Genomic DNA, 24,162 nt, shown 5'->3' with positions numbered 1-24,162 from the left:
GGCCACCAAAAACGCGCGTTGGGCCACCAAAATTTCAGAAATGAAGATTTTGGTGGCCCAATCGGGCCATCAAAAAATCGGATAATTGCCTTTACTTTTGTAGATGGACAGCAGTAACAATGGGCTCCGTAAGATGCTAAAATAAATGTCAGATGTTTGCTTTTTATTTTGGAAATGAATAACGGTAATATTCGACTCCGTATGATACTAAAATAAGTGTCGGATGTTTGATTTTGCGTTCGGAAATGAATAAGGATAACATTCGGCTCCAGAAGATGATGAAATAAATGTGGAATGTTAGCTTTGACGTTCGGAAATGAATACTAATAATTTTTAACTCCGTACGATGAGAAAATAAATGCCGGATGTTTACTTTTACTTTGGAAAGTAAATAGCAACAACATTCAGCTCCAGAAGATGCTAAAGTAAGTGTCGAATGATCCCTTTGACGTTCGGAAATGAATAAACATGATATTCAACTCCATATAGACAGTAAAATAAATACCGGATGTTCACGTTCAGGTGAATGATAAGAATAATGTCTCATGTTTGCTTTTATGTTCCAATGTATATAGCAACAACATTCAGTTCCGGAAGATGCTAAAATAGATGTCGGATATTAATTTTGCTCTGATGTTCGGAAATGAATAACAATAATATTCAACTCCATATAGATAGCAAAATAAATACCAGATGTTCACGTTGAGGTTTAAAGTAAATAGCAATAACAGATCAGCTGCGGAAGATGCTAAAATAAATGTCGAATGATCCCTTGCCCTTTGACGTTCGGAAATGAATAACAATAATGTTCAACCCCGAATGATGATTAAATAAATGTCGGATATTTGCTTTAAACTTTTGAAAGTAAATAGCAATAGCATTCGGCTAAGGAAGATGCTAAAATAAATGTCAGATGATTGCTTTCACGTTCGGAAGTGAATAGCAGTAATATTCTGCTCCATACGATGCTAAAATAAATGTCGGACATTTGCTATTACATTTCGAAATGAATAACAGTAACTTTCAGCTGCGTTTGATGGTAAAATAAATGTCTGATGTCTGCCTTGACGTTCGAAAATGAAAAACAGTAAAATTCGGCTCCGCACAATGATAAATTGTCAGATAATTCATCTCACTTTCGGAAGTGGACAGCAGTAACATTCGGCTCCATACGATAATCAAATAAATGTTGGATGTTTGCTTTTTTAATTTGAAAATGAATAACGGCAATATTCTGCTCCGTACGATGCTAAAATGAATAACAGATTATTGCTTTTACATTTGGAAATGATTAACGGTATCAGTCGGCTCAGTTAGATGCTAAAATAAATTGGGGCTGTTTGCTTCCACGTTCAGAAATGAATAAGGATAACATTCAGCTCCGTAAGATGCTGAAATGAATGTCAGTGCTTTGCTTTTACATTTGAAAAAAAAAAATTAATGGTAACATTCGGCTCCGTACGGTGTGAAAATACTAGTAAATGTTGGATAATTGCTTTTACAATCAGAAATGAATAACGGTAACTTCATGCCCTTTATAATGCCAAAACAGATGTCGGATGTTCACAAATGTCTGCAAATGCTCCCACTCTATCGTTTCAAACGTAAGTTTTGACCACCTCAATAGGCATCAACGTTTATAATTATCTATAAGCCTATTTGTTAAATCTTGGAACTCAGAATAACGGTAAGATGATTGAATTTTCTCTCCATTTATCTTAGACATGGGTACATGTATCACTTCAGTAATACTTGATATTTCATTTTCTATGTTCAGTAGGACCGATTTAGCATTTCTTTTGTTTTTCTTGTTTTTTTTATCGGGCCACCAGATTTTACTTTCGGGCCACCAAGAAATAAAAATCAATGATTTTGGTGGCCCGATCGGGCCACCAAAAATAAAAGTTAGTGTCGAGCCCTGCATACATATATGTTCATACATACTAAGCACACACATGCTATACAGTATATCCAACTAGGGAAGAGGTATACAATCAACATACAATCAAAGGGTGCTCTGGGGTCAAGTCTCAGCAAGTAACTTAAAAATCTCTTACCTAAGAGGGTACTGTTCTAGCCCAAAATAGATTTCAGTTTAATATTGATGAGGAAGGCTGTCTCCATGTATAAGACCTCTCTTTGTTTTTGTTCTTTTACTCAAAAACATCTGCTGGGCCCCGTTGCTAGAAACTTTGCGCTTTAAACGCAACTTGCAACTGATTGTCACTGGCCAATCAAAATCATTGTTGCATGCATGTCTTCTTAATAGGGCAGACCCTGAGCCAATCAGAATGGTTGTTTCAAAATTAGCAATTATTTGCAATTGATTGCAACTTTCTTGCAACTGGTAATATAACTTGCTTGCTGACAGATATAAATTTTTTGAAAACAGAAACTTGTGTTCAGCAAGAGTTTGCAAATGGATCTTCGTAAGTGAATGCATAGTCAGTCCTACAGGGCCACCTGTTTTCATCATTTGCTCTAAAACACCCCTAAAATCACGTACACCTCCCCATCCATTGTTAAAGGGGAATGAAATTCCAATATACATGTGGCTTTAATGCAGAAATATTAGGAGAACACAGAAGCAAAAGTTTGAGAAAGTCGGACACTGTACAAAAGTTATAGATTTTTAAAGTTCTTGAGCAGCCTATGGTTATTGTTATACTACATATGTCGAATTATAACAAAAATACAGAAAAAAAAATCAACATATTTTTGCTTTTCTAAAAAAATGAAATGGCACTTGATTTTGATACCTCTCTCCAAAAGCAGGGTGGAATAATATCACCCTATTCTGATATATGTCAGTAACAGGGGCGGATTCAGGAATTCTGTAAAGGGGGGGGGGGGGGGGGCGTGACTAATATTTCTGGTGCCACTTCCGGGTTTCATTTCATTGTTTGTTTGTTTTTTTTTTCTTTTGTTTTTTACGAAAAATAAAGGGGGGCGTGTGCCGGTTGCGCCCCCCTCTGGATCCGCCACTGAGTAACGAGATGTGGAAATGTGTACTTTTCATAATAAATGTTAACAATGTTGAATTTTCTTTTACATTTTCCTTATATCATTGTACATTTGTGATATCAAGAACATTAGTATCCTTCTCATCCAGCAATGGCTACACCAAAACTTTGAAAACTTTTGAACAGATTGTCTGATTTTCTGCAAAAATTTGATATGTTTGTAATACATGTATGTTTAGTATAATAGTCATACAATTGGTATGAGAAAAGTTTTTTTTTAAAAATTAACCAGAATATCGATAAGATTTTTGTATTGAACTCTAAGACACACTACAGTCTATAGCTTACCCCACCCACCCCCTATACCTGTACACAAAATTGATTATCAAGCTTTTCCTAATTTACGCGGTGAGTGCAAATGCATGTGCTGAAACGTAATTTTGTGCACACCTAAACTTATGAAGAATGTGCATGGGATTTTCAGGCATGTGATGAAGGGAATTGTCTGATCTTATGGCTACAATTAAAGCACACACAACATGCATACAAACACAAACATCCATCCAAGCAATCTTGATGAGTGGATGAATTCCAATACCCAACCCCAATCTCATTGTAAGGCTTTTCTAGGGCTTACCCACATATCTTTCTGGTCTGCTAGTTCCCAGGTATCTGCCAGCTAGGACAGGTCTGAACTTATTGCACACTCAGAACACAAATACTTTACACACAATACGCTGAAACAAAACGACGGCTAGGAAGTCGTCAGACAATACAGTACACTGTGGAATCATCCCACTGTGAAATAGTGAGTTGTACATTGTACTGTGTTCAAAATAATGTGTGATGGAAACAAAATATCATCGAACTATTAAGAGCTGATCAACTGACATGTTCCCAAGCAAGCTAGCACTAAAAAAACAATGACATGAAACATAGAATAAAAACAAACAACTGACTGGGAATGTCTGCATGAATGTACATTGTATGTATGCAAACTTGCATGGTTACATACAATGTACATTCGTACAACATTCATTCTAGCTGGAGTCTTACATTATTGCATTCATACTTGTATGAATGCAAATGTACATTCCAGCAAAAATGAACTCAATGGAACCAGTGATAACACTGTGTCATACAAAATCATAGTGCAACATTGTTTCATGTCTACGTAGTCATAACATGCTCTCTTCTGGTGTAAGTATCTTCAATTTGTCTCCCTCTACAAATTAATTTTTTTTTTTAAAGATCGCAACTGCTGATCTGTAAATTGACAAACATGTCGGAAAAAAGGAACCAGTGGGACTTGAACCTGTCATCTACTACTTTCTGGGCAGTGACACTACCACCAAGCTGTCCCTGGTTGCCGGCAGTGACACGATGAGGTTTGTGTTCCACTGGTTCCTTTTTTCCGACATGTTTGTTAACCTGTTGAGGACGGACTGAGTTTGCTACAACACGCATTTCCCATAGACACCTGCCCAAGTATACTCGGGACTCGTCCTCAACGGGTTAATTTACAGCTAGTAAATCAGGGGGGCGTTTCATCAACGAGTTCGTCGGAGGTTTTCACTATTTGCTATCAGCCAATCAGACGCAAGGATTTCAGTAGCTTTTAACAGTTGTCAGTGTAAATCACTGACAAAAAGTTTCATGAAACCGTCCCCAGCAGTTGCAATCTAACAAATCTAATTTGTAGAGGAAGACAAATCGAAGAAACTCAAACCTGAACCTCACCCCTCTGAATAATATCTTTCTTTCATTTAACATGCTCTCTTGATGTGAAAGAAAAGTTGAACAGGACATCAATAATGACTTTGACTGGAAGACATCTCTTTATTCATGTCTTGTATTGCTCACAAAAAAGTGCACCAGTCTGCCAAAAATCACTCTGATGATTTATTGAAACTTACACAGTGAAAGTACAGTCAACCTTGCCTGAGTTGACTTATAGACATGAATTTCATCTTATGCAATAGAATAATCACATTTATATCTATTTGAGGTTGAATTTTTTGTTTTGACTGAGCCAATTTTTTACTCGTGAGAAGTCAGCATCTGCAAAGTTGACTGCATTCACAACAACTAAAAACGAAAGAAAAGAAAGGCAAGTAAATGAAGTGAAACTGTTTCAAAAATTAGTCCACTGTACTAAAGATTCCAACAGTTTTAGAAACTTTCCCTTGACTAATGAAAGATTTCCATTCTTTGTCTTTTTGTTTACTTTGCTTTTGCTTTAAGAGGGCAGTATTCCCTCAAGTTCATTATACCAGACAGACAAAAGGAATACCAGCCTCTGTTGTATGAATATTGATCATACACTGTACAATAGTTCCTTGCAATTACTTGCAACTCTGAAGGACAAGAGGGAAAACAAAGGAACGGCAGGACATTTAAGCAAACGACACACCCTCTGAGAAAACTAGCTTCTAAAGTGCATACACCATCAAGCAGTGCAAAATCAAAGTGCAATTATTGAAAAGAGGATACAATGTCAAAGTCCTCTTATTCTTTGGGTGTGCCTACACCATCATGGAAACTTTAATGTCCTGTCTGATCTTAGTGATATCCATGAGGTAAATTGCATCACTTATATCCCACATTTACACTGAAATGCATACTGTAAAAGTGGTTTCTTTCGCGGTGGTTTTATTTTCGCGCTTTTCGCGCTTTGAGGTTGAACCGCGAATTTAACATCACGCGAAAAATGTTTTGAACTTGTCGCTTGTACAACGCTATCATTTCTGACCTCGAATTTAAACACACGCGAAAAAGTCCACACCGATGGAAACCACGAAAGTTTCTGTACGCGAAAGAAACCACTTTTACAGTACACCACCATCAAGCAGTGCAAAATCAAAGAGCAATTGCAAAGAGGATACCATGTCAAAGTCCTCTCATTCTTTGGGCGTGCCTACACGTCTGATCTTAATGATATCCATGAGGCAAATGGCACCATTTATATCCCACATTCACACTTGACCCATTGGGTGTGCCTACACCACCAGAGAACTTTTAGTGTCCTGTCTGATCTTAATGAGGCAAATTGCACCATTTATATCCCATATTCACACTTGACCCATTGGGTGTGCCTACACCACCAGAGAACTTTTAGTGTCCTGTCTGATCTTAATGAGGCAAATTGCACCATTTATATCCCACATTCACACTTGACCCCACGTCACAGGGACAATCAGGGTGGCATTTCATGAAGCATTTTGTCCGACAAAGTTGTCCGACCAATTTGCTCTCAGCCAATCAGATGCAAGGATTTCAGTAGCTTGTAACAGTTTGTCAGAAAAATATCTGACCAAAACGCTTCATGAAATGCCCCCCAGGTGAGAGTTTATCTTTATTTTTTACGACTGACTGTCCATATGATTACTGTATCTCCACTGTCCCTGAGCTGTAGGGGCAATCAGGGCTTGGGGCGGGACCTGCCACTTAGCACTAGACTTTGTGCATGTGCACATTTGATGAACACAGCTGGGCACTATCAATTACGGCCCAAAGTCACACCCCCCTTCGAACTGTGGCCCCTGACCCCGACTGGCTTCGCGGGGATGGGGAGGGAAATCCCAATGAGCGTCCACGCTATGGTTTTATAGGGTGGGACCCAGTGTGAACGCAGGGTGAGTTCATCTCATGATCAGAGCAGTAAGGTTCTGAAAAGGAAACTTTCTGTCTTCATGGTCAGAGTAAAGCTGCGTTTACACCAAATCTGGCACGGGTCACGGAATGGGGTGTTTGCTAAGGTGCGCCAAAAGGAACCACGTCTGCTTCTGTTACAGTGTCACTTCCCCGCTAATAATTTTGTTACAAAATTAATCTTATACCGTTGATTTAGTTGCTCTTAATTTTGACATAAGAATAACATTTTGGGTGATTTTGTATCAAATTATTGATTCTTTTTAACAGAACCAGACATGACATGTTTTGGCGTACCATAGCAAAAACCCAGCCAGTCGCCCGTACCGTGCTCGGTGTAAATGCGCCATTAGACAGTGAGGTGATGTACTGCTTTACTTTAAATATATACATGGACACTTTCTTGATTAAATGAATAAGCCTGCTTGGAAGCACAACAGTATAATGGAACAAAACAAGCATTTAATGAAACCTAACTCTACACAGTCTTAATTGCACTTGTCCCATGTCAAACATAACTAAAAAAATAATAATAATAATAATGATAAAAGAATGGGCAATTGTAAGTATGTGATGAACCTTTGTACTTGTACTATTAGATATCAAATTACGATGGTTGGCTTGAGTACTGCATTTAGTCATACCATGGCCTACATATGCTCCTACAAATTTGACTGAAAACACATATCAGAATGACTTTAAAAATAGCTGGCTGTTGTGAGGAAGAAATGTGTTGTCAACATTGTTAGAAGAGAACTTGTCAGCAATAGTCAAATACGCTCTCATGTACTTTTTGTATCATATACTTGTGTACATCATTATTTTGGCACCATACCAGCATAATTATCTTAAATACTGTCTAGTGGTATGATTCCCTACAGTAACATACTGCACTGTACAAAATCACACCTAGACAGAAAAATCTGTCTGTCTGGAGGAGTCTTTTATCATTTTGTGACTCTATTGTCTCAGGGGATTCTGTGAAGCCAGACACAGTCTCCGTGGAACATATCCTCCGACAACCAGATACAGACCGATCTTTCAGTTAATATCATACCATATCTTACTGTACCATACAATACCATGTCATACTGCAAATGGAAAGTTATTTCTGCATCAGTATTCTACTTATACCATGGAGTGGCTCTATGCTTACACCACACTTTAGACTTGAAATATTTGACAATACTGGACACATAAACTACAACTTGAAAATTCTTGAAAAAGGTCAATGAGTCTCATAAGTTTAAAATGCTTGGATGACCATAATGATGTCTCAATCTTCAAGAGGACCTTTATCCAAGTCTACAAAAAACAACCCCCCCCCCCAAAAAAAAAAAAAGAAAGAAGAAGAAAAGTTAGTTCTATACTTGAAGAGTTCTATTGCAAAATGGTCTAAGTGCCATTTTCAAACATTTCAAAGTAAGTCCATAATCAGATAGAGCAAAATTAAAACTTTCCAGTAATATCTCACTTGTAACATAACAAGGAATATTCTAGAAGTTATGATTAGAAATGTCCTGTATTTTCTTATCATTTTCTTTGTTTTTTTAGCAGATTCAATCACAAATATCTCAGCTTAACAAGAATGGATTCAACTTGGTTTGCGATAAAACTCTTCACTTACATCTTGAAAAGTTACAGAGCATGACGCTGTTGTGAATATATCCTCCCTTTTTTGTCTGTAGGATTCACAGTAGTAGAAACATTGAACACTTTGTAGCTTGAGTTAAGTGTTAGTCTAAAATGTACTTCTGATATTTGAAATTCATATTGCAACATGGTAGACTAGTAGCAGTGATGTTTACTGGAAGAAAAAGAAAGAAAAACAATAAAAAAATCCTATAAATCATGATATACTATGAATTCCCCTTAAGATACTTTCATAAATATATGAATATTACAAAGCCCATGGTAAAATAATGTTCTGGCCTTCAAATTTACACTGTCAATTCACACAAGTCTTCTTCTAACACAAGACATTCTCATGGAAAATCTTGCAAAAGGCACTTGAAAAATATATCACACATTGTATAACAGTGAGGGATTTATATGACAATGAATAAAAGTCCCATTGCAAAGCTTTATGACTTATATACACACTCACATGGCACAGAATAATTTATCAACTTAGAGTATGCCATAGTGAGATAGTTCCCTTGATTCACAGGCGTAGCAAAATTGCCTTGCTAATCTTGGTCTACCTGGAATTAGCCTTCAGACTTTGAAATGCCACATCTCAGTTAATTCACAATTTGTGAACACCACATCATTGGAATAAGGAGAATTAATTTTTGTTCTCTGTTTAACGTTGAACTTTTGTAGACACCATGTGGTAACTGACAAACTGATAGAGAAAGTCCTTATGGCCACGATTGAAATGCAATGCAAGTTGCAGTGAACTTGACTGGTGCGACAAGTTGATGGGAAATTATTGAATGCCGTCAACAATGACATGGAAGGGAATGCTGATATGATTCCGTATCATTTACCCCCCCCCCCCCAAAAAAAAAAAAAAAAACCAAAACAACAACAACAAACAAACAAACAAACAAAAAGACACAAAATGAATATCCCTGGAGTAAATTAATTCCCTACTTGGCCACTACACAAAACACAGAAAGGTCACACATTTTTGCACGGTTGGGACTGAGTACCTCAATGATGGATCCAGAGGGAGGCGCACCAGGCGCGCCCCTGGTACCGTACTAAGACTTCATGATGAACAATGGTTATATATGCAAACCCTTGGAAGCTACAACCTTCAGGATACAGGAACTCACTTCACACATTTTGAATAAATCACTTCAGTTTTACCTGGTTGCTCACACAATTACCCTCGAGATTAAAATCAGGGGAGAACACGTACAAGAAACAAATTCTGTCCTCCTATTCCAGTACTTCTCAACATTATTTTACAAGCTATCCATAAAAGATTATTGCTGCAGAAGAACTTCTGTTTTCCTTGTTTTTTTTACTCAATCATTTGTGAATGACAAAGGCTGATGGAGACTTGTCCCACGGAGCTGTCTACCTGTCATTGGTCATGTGGATAAATCTTTTTCAACCAGGGTCTCACCAGGTATCGTGAGCCGTCGAACGCCTCAAAGTATTCATCGATCTGGGAATGTTCAACCTGCCCGACGAGAAACAGGAAAATGTGAAGAAAATGGAAATCATCTTGGCATTTTAATACAAATAAGAGATGCATATATTGAAAAAAAAAAGAATCACATGTAGTGAAAGCAATTGCCAAAAGAAGAAATTGATGAGAGTAAAACAAGAAAAGCCAATCTGAAAAATCAAACCTGTCTCCCACAGAAAAAATAAAAAATGGTACGCTATTTTAAGATACAAGACCCAGAAATGTTGCTTAAAAAACAACAAAGGTAAACAGAAGAATTGGTATCAAACTGCAGCAGCACTGGCTTGAACAGAAAGGGGAAAAAAATTCAAAGGATGATCCTAAAATAGAATGTAAAGTATTTTTTCTTTCTTTTTTCATAAGACGACTGAGTGAGCACAGAAAAAAAGAAATGTGAACATTCTTTAGAGAACAATGAATGCAGTTCAACAAGTGAACTATGGAAGAGCAAGACAATTATATCATTTGAAAACACTTGACATATACTTTACTAGGTATTGTAAGGTGTGTACAACGAATGTTTGCACACCAGAAGCATGCATGCATGTGGAGCCTCTAGCGTTGCCTACAACAGACATCACTTAATGCTTCCAGTTTGGACATCACGAGTGATACACAGTCCTATGTGCTTACAAGTATGTCTGATAATGTATGAAAATTAACTTGTGTACACCCCAAACAAACAACAACCGACAACAAAGCAACACACACACACACACACACACACACACACACACACACACACACACACACACACACACACACACACACTCAAACATACAAACAGAAATCAACAATAAACAAACAAACAAATAAACAAAAAGCAAAATACTGTTAACATTGAAGACTTAATGCTTAAAGACATCAAGCCCTGATATTTTCATCTCATCATCACTGAATCGGCACTTTAAGGTACATGCTCTCTTGGATAAAGAATACAGGAAATCACATAAATTTCATTAATTGTGCACAAAACCAGAAAGAAATTTACAGCAATAAAAAAAATAAAACAATAAACTTTCTATGCTAATTTGAGAGAGGACCAAGAAACGTTATTCCTCTAAAATGAGCGCTGATATGGGCATGTAAATGGTACATCTATTTCACACTTGTTTTAGTCCATGGAAGAAACTAAATTTAAACCACATACCAGTATTTGACTCACATTACCTTGGCACAAATTCGGTTCAATGAGCTAAACAGCATTTTTATTTGAACCCACAAGCCCACTTGCCAGAGGCATCAAAAACTCAGTAGATGTTACATGAATGAAAATGCACAGCAAAGTTCTCCCCCACTTCTATCAACTTTGCCCCTAAGCCAGATACTATATGAGCCATATCATCTGTGATTATGATATATTTCATGAAGAGATAATTTTCAGACAATTTTTTGAGTGGTTAGATTTCGGTTTCAAAACCACAACGATGAAATGATATACATATATACGCAGCAACTGTCTGTTACATTGCCCGAGGCTACAAATTGAACAAAATCTCACTGCTAAAAGGGATCGGAACCATTACTGGCTATTGGGCAGAAGGTCAGCAGTCTAGTGGATATGATGCCTGCCTAATAATCAGGAAATTGTTGGTTCAAGTCCAACCCTGGTATGTATGTACCCATGATATTTTATCATCTTGGCTACTACTAAAACACTGAATAAGGGTGTTTTATAAACATCTATGTAGGGCAATTTGACAATAAGTTGCAAAAAACAAGAGACCTGGGGGTCACGCGCTCACCTGAGTAGCGCAATTTCACCTTCCATGCATTCTTGCACACTCTTACCTGAGAAAATTGGAAACTTTTAAGGTTTGCATATGGATCCCCCCCCCCCCCCCCCCCTCTCAATTTTAGGGTGGGGGGGGGGGGGCAGGCAGCCCTGGATCTGCAATGAACAACCTTGGAACTAATGTCATCAATGTACAAACTCATGGTATTAACTTTGCTTTATCATTTCTGGTTCTAGAGTACAAGATTTTAAATATTCTTTAATGTAGGGGGGTGGGGGTGGGCCCCCTAGGGGCCTCCCAGAGGGACATGGTGCCCATTTGAAGGAATTGAGATTCTATCCCCCTAGGGATGCTACCTGCTAAGTTTGGTCAAAATTCATTATGAGGTTTTCAAGAAGAAGATGAACATGTACAATTCAGGCCCCATTAGGACCCATCCCCATCCCCTCTCCTGGTTCCCAAGGGGGTGGGGGGCACCCCTGATTCCGCCAATCCCATGAAAAACTTGAAACTACAGTCATCAATGTACTAACTCATAGTATTATCTAAGCCCTATCACTTCTGGTTCTAGAGAAGATTTTTAAAGATTCCTTAATTTTAGGGGGTTTGGCCCCCCCTGCCCCCCCCCCCTCCCTCCCCCAGGTGGGCCATGGTGCCCATTTGAATAAATTGAAATCCTATCCCCCTAGGGATGCTACCTACCAAGTTTGGTGAAAATCAGACATGGGGATCTCAAAGTGAAGATGAAAATGTACAATTTAGGCCCAATTAGGACCCCTGATTCCCCCATGAACAAATTTGAAACTACAGTCATCAATGTACTAACTCATAGTATTAACTAACCCCGCGTTCACATTAGTCCCTGCGACGCAGGGACAGCAACAAGAGATCTAATCTTTTTTACGACTGACCGTCCACACTGCTATTTCATCTGTCCCCGAGCTGTGGGGGCAATTGGGGCTTGGGGTGAGCTCTGCCACTTGAAACCAGGCATAGCGCATGCACACATTTGATAACCACAGCTGGACGCTATCAATTGCGCCCCAAGGCCACTCTCCCCTCCAAATTTTGTCCCCGTACCCGACTTACTTCGCGGGGACGAGGGGACAATTCCCAGCGAGCATTCACATTATGGTTTTGGAGGAGAAAGTCCCGCAGCGTGGGACTTTCCCCGCATCGCGGGGACTAATGTGAATGCGGGGAATGCCCTATCACTTCTGGTTCTAGAGAAGAAGATTTTAAAAGATTGCTTAATTTTAGGGGGTTTGGCCCCCCCCCCCCCCCCCCTGGGGCCCCCAGGTGGGCCATGGTGCCCATTTGAAAAAAATTGAAATCCTATCCCCCTAAGGATGCCACCTGCCAAGTTTGGTGAAAATCGGTCATGGGGTTATCAAGAAGAAGATGAACATGTAAAAAGTAATATGCACGACACACGACGGACGCCGGATGAAGAGTGATCGCAATAGCTCACTTGAGCCTTCGGCTCAGGTGAGCTAAAAAAACCCAAACAAATAAACAAACAAACAAACAAACAAACTTGATGCTAGAATCATTGAACATGAGATATTGTACATTGTAACTATTATCCCTTTTCTGGAGAAAAGCAAGTGATATTCCACCTTGAAACTAATAATACACCGTGCATTTGTTGCTGTAGGAATTGTTCATTTAAGAAAATAAAAATGCAGCAAATCACACTGCATAATAGTGTTTAGAGGGAGCACTTGACCATCAATGCTAAAATCTACAAACTTGTAGAAGGCTCTATCAAATCGGCTTTAGTGATGTCAGTGAAACACGCAAAATCAGCATAGACAGAAATTATTGTCTAGGGCCTGGACTGAAATCAGGCAACTATTTTCTCCAGACATATTTGTCCCAGCAGGCATGACAAGCTCATCCTATGAAGCATCATGCTCAGCTGGGCCGGCTTGGCTGGGCCTACCTTAACATTTTCTACGGATTCCAGAGCCTCTTGAACGACATAGGCCGTGGTGAAGCTCTGCCGATCTTGACCATTGACCAGAATCATGTAGTTTGGCTGAGACAAGTAACGCTGCAATTTAAGGGAATGGATTAGCAAAAGTCCTTCTCGCCTTCTTCGACTTCCAAAAAAAAAGTAAATAAACATATAAAAAAGACAGGAAGAAGCAAAAAAACAGCACATGATTTTAAAGCTGTATAGAATCTGAAGTATAGTGAAAGCTGTGCCCTGATCTATTTCATGTCATGATGATAAAGGAAGATTTATTGTCACAATATAGATCTCGCATTGTACACACGGAATTGAACAATGACCTTTGGCAGTCAGAAAACAAAAACTCTACACAAATCTGTATGATTTGTTGTGTATGTACATTACTTTGCACCTCTCCCTCTAGGCTCCATATCTCTCGAATTTAGAAAGCTTTGATAAATGTTCAACATAGGGGAAAAAATCTCTCTTTTTCTTTGCACTAACTACTGTACAACATGGTGAAATACCAAAATATCCACCTGCTTGGTTTGCTTTTTGATGTTGTTGAATTTTTGCTACAGACACAAAGACAGATTTCCTTGCAAAGGAGAACACAGGAGTCCATTGTTCAGCAATTAAACTCCTGATTGATTAAACAAACTTTCTTTTTAAAACTCAAACTCTTCAATACAAAACATGCTTTAGCCAATTACCCCAGAGGTGTAACCATATCATGAATGCAATGTATAAGGCACCACTTTACACAGTAGTCCAATTCTCTACAGCCTTAAAACGATTTCAACATCACATACGGTACTCACCAAGGTGGAGACATGCATTAATTCGAGGTCCGCCTCGCTAACGTAGCTAACAAGGAAGATTGGGATGTGAACATCACGCAGATCAATCAGAATGGCATAAAAGGGGTGTGAGAGGGTGTGCTACAGGGGTAAGGGGGGGGGGGGTAGAGAAATGGAAGAGGGTGTGTCCAAGGAATGCATAAGGGAGGGAAAGTTAACAGAAGAGTTAAGTATAACACAAAAGTGTATCATGCATATCATTCAACTGGTATTAAGATGCGGGCTTTTGATCTGATGATAATGCAAGTGACCCCAGCAGGGGACCATGCAAGGAGGGATATTGGGGGTGAAACATGCAAAAGCCACAAATGAGGAAGAGGGCAATATAACATCAAATGTATCATGCAACAAAAAAAAAAGAACAAAAAGAAACGACAGGGTTATGGAGGACAGAGATTAATCAGCAATTCAACACCATGGTCATGATGGTTATAATGAGCAATTTTGGCCCAAATCAGGATACTGAATGGAAATTCATTAGTTTTTGTTTTAATACTTTGCTTATCTTGGGTTGTTTTTCTCCTTTTTACAGACAGTGATATAAGTAGCAACCACATATGTCAATTGAATGATAACACAATGGCCTTCAACACATGAACAGATATTACTCACAAAATTACGTACACGTATGTGTGCAATTCCTTTTCGCTTTCTTTCTAAAATTGCGGCAAAACTAAAAATAGTTAAGGCACTCATCATGCATGCAGCAAAGAGAACATGTTTGATGAAAACGTGAAGCATGAAAGCTATAATTAAATCAACACAATACCACATCAATTAATGTATGCAAAATGAATAATCACCCACATTTCATAACAACCTGAGAAAGCATGGTTCTTAAAATGTTTGCAGAGTGAAGATGATATGTTTCAAATTTTCAAAAGTTCTTCATTTGGCTGCCATACGGTGAAACATTGCCCTAGTAAATCAATGAATCAATTACAACATAGTAAATAATCTCTTTTAATATGCAATGGGACAAAATTTTGAATCTTGTCAAAGATGAAATGGTCTCGTCAACTTAGCTTTGCCTCAATGAATAGTACTTCTCATCTTTTATCTTGTGTGAAATCTTGTATCATCACTCTGTGGCCTTTCACTTTTGCATACTATTGGCACTCGAGAATAGATGTTACTTTAAGGGCAACATTGATTGCATACTGTAGGTAAATTGTACTTGTACGCAGAGAAAAGCGCTATTACACTGTACTCAAAATAAATTTCACTTAGATTCCTTTTGTTGGAAATACAATTTTTAAGTATTCAAAAGGCAATATGAAGAGTTATGCGCTTTTAAAGGTACTAGCCCACATTTGTAAACCTGCAGCAATTGGTCTCATAGTTAGCATGGAGTTTGGGTATGATTGCAGTAACACCTGTGCAAAATTTCGTTCCAATTAGTCCATTACTTTCATAAAAATAAATGAAAATGCACCGTATGCATGCGTATAACGCTCGCTAGCTCCGGTCCACGTACGTACTACTTGCATGCGATACATGTGTAAGTTACATGTACCTACTAGTAGCTAGCCCCGGAGACCGCGCCGCAAGGCGCGGTCCTGGCGGCTACCTCGCAGCTGAGCGGGAGCAAAAATCACTGCCACATTCACGGCGACTTCACAAATAAAGCACGGCTAAATTTCTATCATAAACGCAGTGACAATTAATACATTACCTTTTCGACTTGGTTTTTCTCACCCATTTATCTAGAAACTGCAAAATTTTCTACATTTTTTTAGGAGTAATAAGCGGCCTGCCCTAGTGCAACAGTGGAGAGACTTGCTGCTATATCCATTAGTACGCATTACGCATGCTCTCAATGCACTGCACTGCATGCATGCTGTGCGCCTGTGCAAGTGATTGTGAGTTTCAGTGAGCATCGGTGAGCTGAAGATATTCGCGTTATAAGACAACATTTTCTGCATCATAAGCAATGAAATGCATCAAACAGTCGCCGAAATTAATCATTTAGGTTTAATCGACCCATGTAAGTATTCCTAGTAGTTTTTGTTGAAAAATTAAGGAAATATAGCGCCGAAACGGCACCCGTTTTGTACAACTCCTCGATCTGAATGCAAAAACGGCACAGCCCCAACGCTGCACGTTGGGGCTGGTCGCAGTTACGTTGTAGTACGTAGCTAGCCCGCGCTCGTAATTTGATTTTGGGTCGGGTTGACCCGGTTTGAAAATTGATTTTAAAACGATGATTTTCTCTCTTTTATCGAATGGTATAGACAAAGAGCAACAGGTGAGGTATGTTACTGTTATAACTTGTACTTGAAGTCATATTGGACCTGTTTTATGCAGTTTTGATTTTCGTGGGTTTGCAAATGTGGGCTAGTACCTTTAAGCATTTTCTCATACGTGTCATTCATCTCACTTCATTCGTAAAATTTCAATTAAAACTTACTTTATTTTCCGGTGGTATATGTTCTTTTATCCACTGTTCAGGTGCCTAATAGAAAAAAAGGTGAGAAAAGCATCCTACAGCTGTACATGTAAAACAAAAAAGTATAATTTGAATCTATATCTTACAAACAAATTTATAAACAGTGAGCTGGTCATGGAGGAAAACTGCTTTTATTTTCAGTATTTTTTTTTTCAAGTTCTTTAGTTCAAGTTCTATTTTCTTCTGATAGCCTCTTCAGTTTCTGGATGTTCCTACACATTCTGAACGAAAACTTTTTTTTTTCTGTCTTGAAATGAATGGCTTTTCTTCATCAGAAGGCCTGGGAAAGACACATTAAATTGATTACATGCCGATGTATTAAAATCAATGACTTTTTTTTTTTTCACACCAGTTCATGAAAAAGCATTTTTTTAATAGGCCACTTCGCTTAAATAAAATTTACTTTTCTCTACCCTAGAACCTTGAAAAGAGCCTAGCACAATGCCCTTTTTTGCTTATAAATGTAACCAAATTTATGGATATCCAACCTTTGAGGGCGTGGTAACAATTGCATTCACTTGTACACAATTAATGAATTTCAGTGTTTGGAATGCACTTTACATGCATTACTCGTTGCTATGTCAGGCAAGGATTTGGGCAATTTGTAAAGTTGTCACGAAAAACCTTTCTTATACAGGCATGCAGAAAAATTGAATATGTACTGGTTGATTCACAAATTTAAAAACTTTGAATGCAAGCTGTGGCTACAGTATGTCAGACAAACTTTAGACAAGTTTTCTGATTGTGGGAACGTTCATAAAAAGGAATCAATAATCGGTGAGGAGGGCAAGCTGCTGACCAAGGAGACATTTTTTTCTGCTCCCATCTCCTTGGTCCAGTGCTAAATACCTACCTTTACTGTTAAATCCCATCCTATGATGACTCCTCTGTACCCCATCATTTTGTTTCGGACGACCTGACCAACTCGAAATTTGACATGTCTTGGTCGAGGACTTCTTGGTTCCGTTGAGCCTGAGGGAAAAGGAATAAGTATAGATTTGTAAACAAGGTGTGATTGTTAACCGCGATTTTGGTGAAGCATGCAAATGTGGAGAAAACTGTTGGCACCTACTTGAATTATTCCACAGTATCTATTCAGACTTTACAATAGATCAGTTCTGTAATGTATTCAGATTTTATGCAAGCTTTGTACACAAAAGTTGATCTTAATAACCAAAAAGCTTGTGGGAGACTTGCCCGGCCTAGCAACAACTGAGCGAATTCCTGCCTACAGACTTAACCCTAACTAGGCTGGGGGGGGGGGGGGGGGGGGGGGGGGCCTCCGAGGCCCCCCCTCAACGTTTCGCGCGATGTATCGCTATCGCGAGAACCTATTGCTGCGACGTTTCATGAATTTTTTCTTTCGAGTCTCCCGCATCTTTTGACACCAAATTTGCGATGCCCGGGCGCACGGTTCCGAAGTTGTGCATAAATATGCATGTGCATGGCAAACCAAAAATTGCTCAACAACGTGAATTTGTGTACAATTTCAATGCAAACTGTGTTTACAGGCAAATTTCATAAAAGCATGATGATTTGGGGGTTTTATTGATTAAAATCAACTACTAACATATTTTCTTGTTCGGAACAATGTCGCGGACAAATTTCATCGAAAAAACAATGAAAAACATAAAGTCGAAAAAACAAAGAAATACATAAGAAATTAAAAAAACAATAAAATACATAAGAAATAATTTCTGATTGCGCAATTTTTTTCTCTTACATTTGCTAAGGACATTAAAAAGAATATTTACACAAAAATGTGCCTGTTTTTAGCTTTATTTAGTGATTTATACCAAATTGTCTGATTTCATGTGCGCATCATTATGCATAAATTACAATAATTTAGTGTAAATAATAATTTTTGAAAAAATTGACTTCATGGTACTTTAGATTACATCATAGGCAATGTGTGTGCCAATTTTCGTCGTGATCGCGCGGTCGACGGCCGAGACCTGGAGGGGGGGCCTGGGAGGCCCCCCCCCCCCCCGGCTCTATCATCTACCTAAATAGCCCGGCCTAGTTAGGGATAATGGGAGGGAGCACGTGAATGAAATGCCTTGTTACTAGGCTGTAACACAAGAAATATCCATGATGACATCATAGCATACAATGCAAAGTGCTTATGTACTGCCCCTCAAAAACAAAAACAAAAACAAAAACAAAAACAAAACACACAACAATAACATGCTAAATACTGTAACAACATGAATACCAAACGGCATAAGCATATGGCACAGGTGTCAGCCTGCATGGATATTTTTATTTAATCCTATGTTCAGCTGTACTTGTTGATATGGACTGGGGAAAAAAAAATATGAAGATAATCTAGTCACAAGTCAAAATTAATGCAGAGACTCCAACTCTCCCGCTTTTTTGATCTCCCGCCGAAAGCCCCTTTTCGCAGAATCTCCCGTTCTCCCGCCTGAAATGATTTCTTACTTAATTTCATTGTATGTTGAAAAATAAGCCTTAGATAGCACGACAGAGCATCTAGAACCCTAGACCACAAGGAATTTCGTGCTCGTGATGTGCGCTTTGCACACATCAAGTTGGAGTCTCCCGTTTGCTAGGGGTTTCAGGCGGGAGAATCTCCAGATCAGAAGGTGCTTAGGGTTAGAGTCTCTGTTAATGGGAAATTATGAAAACTCACTTCCATAGTACCCATTGCTCTGCCTAAATTTCAGGACTTCAATGGCAGGGGATTCCCCTTCCAGATCATCATCGATGTCGTCATCTGTCACCGGTCCGCCGTGCAGGATCTTCTCCCCGTACTTCTCAAAGTGGTCCATGAAGTTTGAGAGTGTGTTCCAGGCATTCTGGCCTCTCCTCCGCCACCACTCAGGGTTGAAAAACTTTTCCTTCCAAAGGTGTAGTTTGTCGATCAGCCTGCGGAGAGAACAGCCCCCAGTCAGCAGGAAACAGATGATGAAGCAATGATTATTTAATGCACACTGCTGCTTTCTTTCAAAAGTTGCATTGTTAAGAGTATTCTGGCTAGGCTATCAAATGCAAATTATCATTCATCATTTATCATTACTCATTTTCCAGTGTGTTTACCTCTCCCAAATGCAATCAAACAAACAAAGGAAAAGAAACTCAGCACTGTGTCATCAAACGAAGGTATTTTAATGCACATTTCATTTGAAACATGCCAACACAGAATAAACGCAGGGAACAAACACTCTGAACAATGCTTGTCTACCTATGCTGAATTAAACTGAGCAAAATGAATTTAGGATTTTTTTTTTTTTTTCGGGGGGGGGGGGGGGGGGGGAGGGGGGTGTGGGGGAGGGGTCATAGGACCTGCAGCTTGCAGGGCTCCTCCATCTCTCTAGGACTACTCAATGAAAAGAGCGTTTTTATTCTCGTGCCAGTTTCTGGTTGTGCGAAAATTTCCACTTTTATTACAGTATAAATCATGTACAGGCACACTACACACAGAGACCTTGTATTAAAAACACACCTTTATTTTGTGTACCATGTACCGTATGCAAAGCAATTTTACAAAGTTTTTCTATATATTACTGAAATTAACACTGAACATAAAGTTATCTGTGCATCTGTGGGAGTCTGCCCCCCCCCCCCTTTTTTTTTAACCCTTTGAGGACGAGTCCGGAGTATACTTGGGCAGGTGTCTATGGGAAATGTGTGTTGTAGCAAAATCAGTCTGTCCTCAATGGGTTAACATTCCATCAAAGGTTAACATACCCTTTGACCTCAAGATTCCTTTCAGTGGTAGATATGGGCTTCCATTGTGTCAGAATGTACTGGGCTGGGACAATGAGTAGAAGTAGGGCCAGCTGAAAGATCATGCCACGATTTAGCGCTGGCATCCTGCTACTGTCTGCTGCCAGCAGAGATGCTGTTCACTCAGTATCCAGGAAACTGCATCATAAATAAACAATATTGATCTTAAAATAACAAAAAATATGACTTGGTATGAATGTACATTGTATCAAGGCTGACATGAAAATTAATGCAACCTGACCTGCATTGACCCTGTCCCACCAAACACATCTCCAGGGCTGCCAACTCTCACGCATTGAGCGTGAGACTCACGTATTTTGGTCCTTTCTCACTCTAAAACTTTATTTCATTTGCATGCATTTCTATTGATCTCACTCATTTTGACTCCTAAATTATAGCATTGGCCTATGGGAGTCTCACTCTCAACTAGTTTCCAGTGTTGGCAGCCCTGCATCTCACTGCATGGAGAGTTGGTATTGATGACATTCTAGCCGCCTGCTTTCCTACGGTACCACAGATCCAGGGACACCTGCAGCTATTATGTTAACTAATTTTAAGCATGATCAAGGAATCACACAAGCAAACAACAACAGGGACTACCAGTACCCTGTAAAATAATTTAAAAAAGTTACTATTCACACAACTCAGGCTACCGGTATGTGTTTTTGTTTTAATTCATAAAATGGGTGAAGTGAATAGTGCTCCATTATATTCCCCCTTCAGAATGGAAGTTATACAGATATGTAGCTACAATAAGTTAAAATTCCTTGTTGACACTAGTGACAACCATGAATAAAAATGACATTGAGCATCAGCATGTAGTCTGAGTGTACACTTCAAGTTAAGATCCTTTCTTTTGAATTCATTAAGGTTTTCAAATTTGATATACAGGCACGGTGGAAGTATTAAACCAGAATTGGGAGGGCATTACAAGACTATAGATTGCTTTTTTTTTTTTCTCTCTCTCTAGGAGCCTGACAAGAGAGACCTGTGATTACAGGTGAATGATTTAGAAAAGCACATATTGCACTGTTAGGAAATTCAAGAGTAGTGAATCAATATTATATGCTACAAATTATAATCTTTGTCAAAATTCATCATAACAATTACAGTAGGCTATACTAAGTAGTAATCATGCTAATGACGTAATGTCCATGCTGCCCAAGAAGAAGGGAGAGAAGTGAGGAGCGTTAAGGAAGCGAAGGGTATATCATATCATCGGTCTATCTACTGACATACTGTGACTGTGTGTTAAGTACTGTTTAAGTCATGTTACCTATAGTGTTATTTCACTAAAAAAGTAGGCCTACTCATTGCGTTGGCATTACAATCCTGATATAAGCTAAAGAGTTTTACAGTCCTGACTGGAAGTCTGCCACCCACTGGCTGTACAATCACACGTGCACAGTCACACAAATTCACGCACACAGACACACACAAACACCTTTTTTTTTTGAACACACACACTCCAAATTCAACATGCTCCGGGACAAGTCCACCTTCATAGACATGTGGATTGAGTGAAGGCAACAATATTAGTAGAACACATCAGTGCAAGTTTGGGGAAATCAGACAATCCGCTCAAAAGTTATGAATTCTTTATAAGTATCTGCGCAGTCGCAGTCACTGCTGGATGAGAAGACTTCCACAGTGTATGATGTCACATGCATACAACGATATAAGGAAAATAAAAAGAGAATTTCACAAAACTTTATTTTTTGAATAAAGAGCAGTGGATCATGTATGCATCTGTTTGACTTGGACTTGTTACTGATGTATGTACTTAAGTTTAATATAATTCCCCATGCATGGCCATGCCTTCTGAAAAAGAGAGAAGTTGAGTGTTCTTTTGTTAATTAAGCGAGAAAAGTAAAAAATATGTCAAATTTTCTTTATACTTTCTTCATGTCGTTGTACACATGTGACATAATCACAAGCTATTAGTAAGTTAGTAGTCTTCTCATCCAGTCGTGATTGAGCAGAAACTTCAAAAATTCATAACTTTTGAACGGATTGTCCGATTTTCCTCAAACTCTCACTGATCCATTCATTGCTGCATTCACAAAACCCACATCATGTCTATGAAGGGGAACTTGTCCTTTAAATCACTGGCAAGATCTGGGGTATTTTGTCTACTTTTAATCGCCTCTCCTGCCACTTCCCTGCCTGAATGTAGTCTACGCATGATTATGCACTGGACTCAGCGAGCTGAGTCTAATAGTTAGATTTTACTGCCTGGAGATTCAAACAGAGGATTCAAAAGACACACGATTTTCAATTGATGGGACTGAAAGCTGTGATTCTCAAATACCACTGCAGATATGGCGCAAAGGCCCTGCCATTTCCTGCAAAATAACTTTAATGTCAAAAGCAACGGATGAAAATATTTACCTCTACGGAAATTTCGTGCTGTCACATCGGTGATCGTCTTCACTAAGCATATCGCGTTAATTTCTCTACAGACGACAACGCTGTCGCTGGTCAATCAAATTTTGCCACGATCGCTTAAACTATCATCCTCATTTATCCCTATTATTATTCTTTTGAAATATTTATTTTTTTATTTCACTAACATTGACTAGTTTTATTTTTTGATTTATTTTGTGAAAAATGATATTATTATTTATTGAAAAAATTCCATAACCAAAATGTAAATGCTTTTTTAATCTAGATATTTCTTGATTAAGGAAAGAAATGAGGATTGTATTGCTTCCGGTTTAGAGATCGTGAGAAATTATCTTCTCGCAAGTGGTAAGGAGAGGTGCCAATGTGGTCATGTTTTGATACTAGAATGCAGTGTGGGATCAAAATATCTCAGTCTGAGCTATAACCAAGTAAGTATAATCTACGGTTTATCGAGATTCGTGGTGCTGTCGTGATTTACATTTGATGACACTTTTATTGATTTTTCAGAGAGGGGGTGTGTACAGGTAGAGACCTAGCTGACGTTAGAGATGTGGTGGATCGGATGGATGATCAGTGCACTGGCATGGTGTGTGGCCGTGGGACACGAGCATGGATGTGTATTAGTAGTGACACAGATGCAGAACTTCAAGCAAGCTAGGCATGCACTGATGGTATGTCACGATCACGCTGGGAGGTGTGGTGCACGGTGGTGCGGTGGTTTATAATACGGCTATACCCGCATTGGGTGGTGGCTGTGTGGAGGTGTGGTGCACGGTGGTGCGGTGGTTTATAATACGGCTATACCCGCATTGGGTGGTGGCTGTGTAAATGTGTGGTGTTGATATGACTGTGAATGTGAACAAGAGATATATTGCCTATTGGCATGATTGGAGACGTACAATGTATCGACTGTACCTAGAAATATCCCGTTTGCGGCAGTTTAAACATTGTTAAGGGTTTTTCCAACTTGTAAACAAATCAGGCAAATTATTTCAACCATTTCATATATCACAGACAGGATTATTCATTAACGCAATTGTTTTCATAAAAGAAATTTACCATTGACCAACGCAGTTTTCATGATTTACCAGGGCAAAACCCGGCACAATTTTTGCCGATAAGGGAGATATGCGACGTACTATTTCTGCTTGCGGCACGATGTACAATCCCTATGCAATACGCGCGTGCTCCTCGATCTTTAGCTGAACGCCTTCACATGTCTTGCGAAGATTGCGTAAGCGCCAA

The 24,162-nt window shown here is 38.9% G+C and overlaps 1 protein-coding gene across 3 annotated transcripts; it reads right to left on the bottom strand.

Moving 5' to 3' along the window:
- Window positions 1-9,196: 9,196 nt before the first annotated feature.
- LOC139717535 (uncharacterized) lies at window positions 9,197-22,991 on the bottom strand. 3 transcript variants are annotated; one of them, XM_071629043.1, is made up of 8 exons: window positions 22,903-22,991; window positions 20,473-20,649; window positions 19,415-19,650; window positions 17,615-17,733; window positions 16,723-16,767; window positions 14,274-14,393; window positions 13,441-13,551; window positions 9,197-9,750 (listed from the first exon to the last, which is right to left on the bottom strand). In XM_071629043.1, the coding sequence occupies exons 2-8, from the start codon at window positions 20,595-20,597 to the stop codon at window positions 9,652-9,654; spliced, it is 855 nt and encodes a 284-aa protein (XP_071485144.1). In that variant the 5' UTR covers window positions 20,598-20,649; window positions 22,903-22,991; the 3' UTR covers window positions 9,197-9,651. The 3 variants fall into 3 exon arrangements, with proteins under 3 accessions (XP_071485144.1, XP_071485142.1, XP_071485143.1); XM_071629041.1 differs by lacking the exon at window positions 13,441-13,551; XM_071629042.1 differs by lacking the exon at window positions 14,274-14,393.
- Between the last annotated feature and the right edge of the window lie 1,171 nt (window positions 22,992-24,162).

The sequence above is a fragment of the Diadema antillarum genome, unplaced genomic scaffold, assembly GCF_040938485.1.
Source record: "Diadema antillarum isolate AM-2024a unplaced genomic scaffold, OU_Dant_1.0 scf00000076, whole genome shotgun sequence".
NCBI classification, from domain to species: domain Eukaryota; kingdom Metazoa; phylum Echinodermata; class Echinoidea; order Diadematoida; family Diadematidae; genus Diadema; species Diadema antillarum.
Note: the sequence above shows the minus strand (reverse complement) of the source record. Positions and strands in the feature narration are given on the sequence as shown.

Excerpts from the sequence above, each read along its gene's own strand:
- LOC139717535 (XM_071629043.1), bottom strand. The coding sequence starts at position 20,597 with ATGCCAGCGCTAAATCGTGGCATGATCTTTCAGCTGGCCCTACTTCTA. Across the intron at positions 16,768-17,614 it reads GATGGGATTTAACAGTAAAG|GCACCTGAACAGTGGATAAA; the intron begins GTAGGTATTTAG and ends TTTTTCTATTAG. Across the intron at positions 13,552-14,273 it reads TAATGCATGTCTCCACCTTG|CGTTACTTGTCTCAGCCAAA; the intron begins GTGAGTACCGTA and ends CTTAAATTGCAG.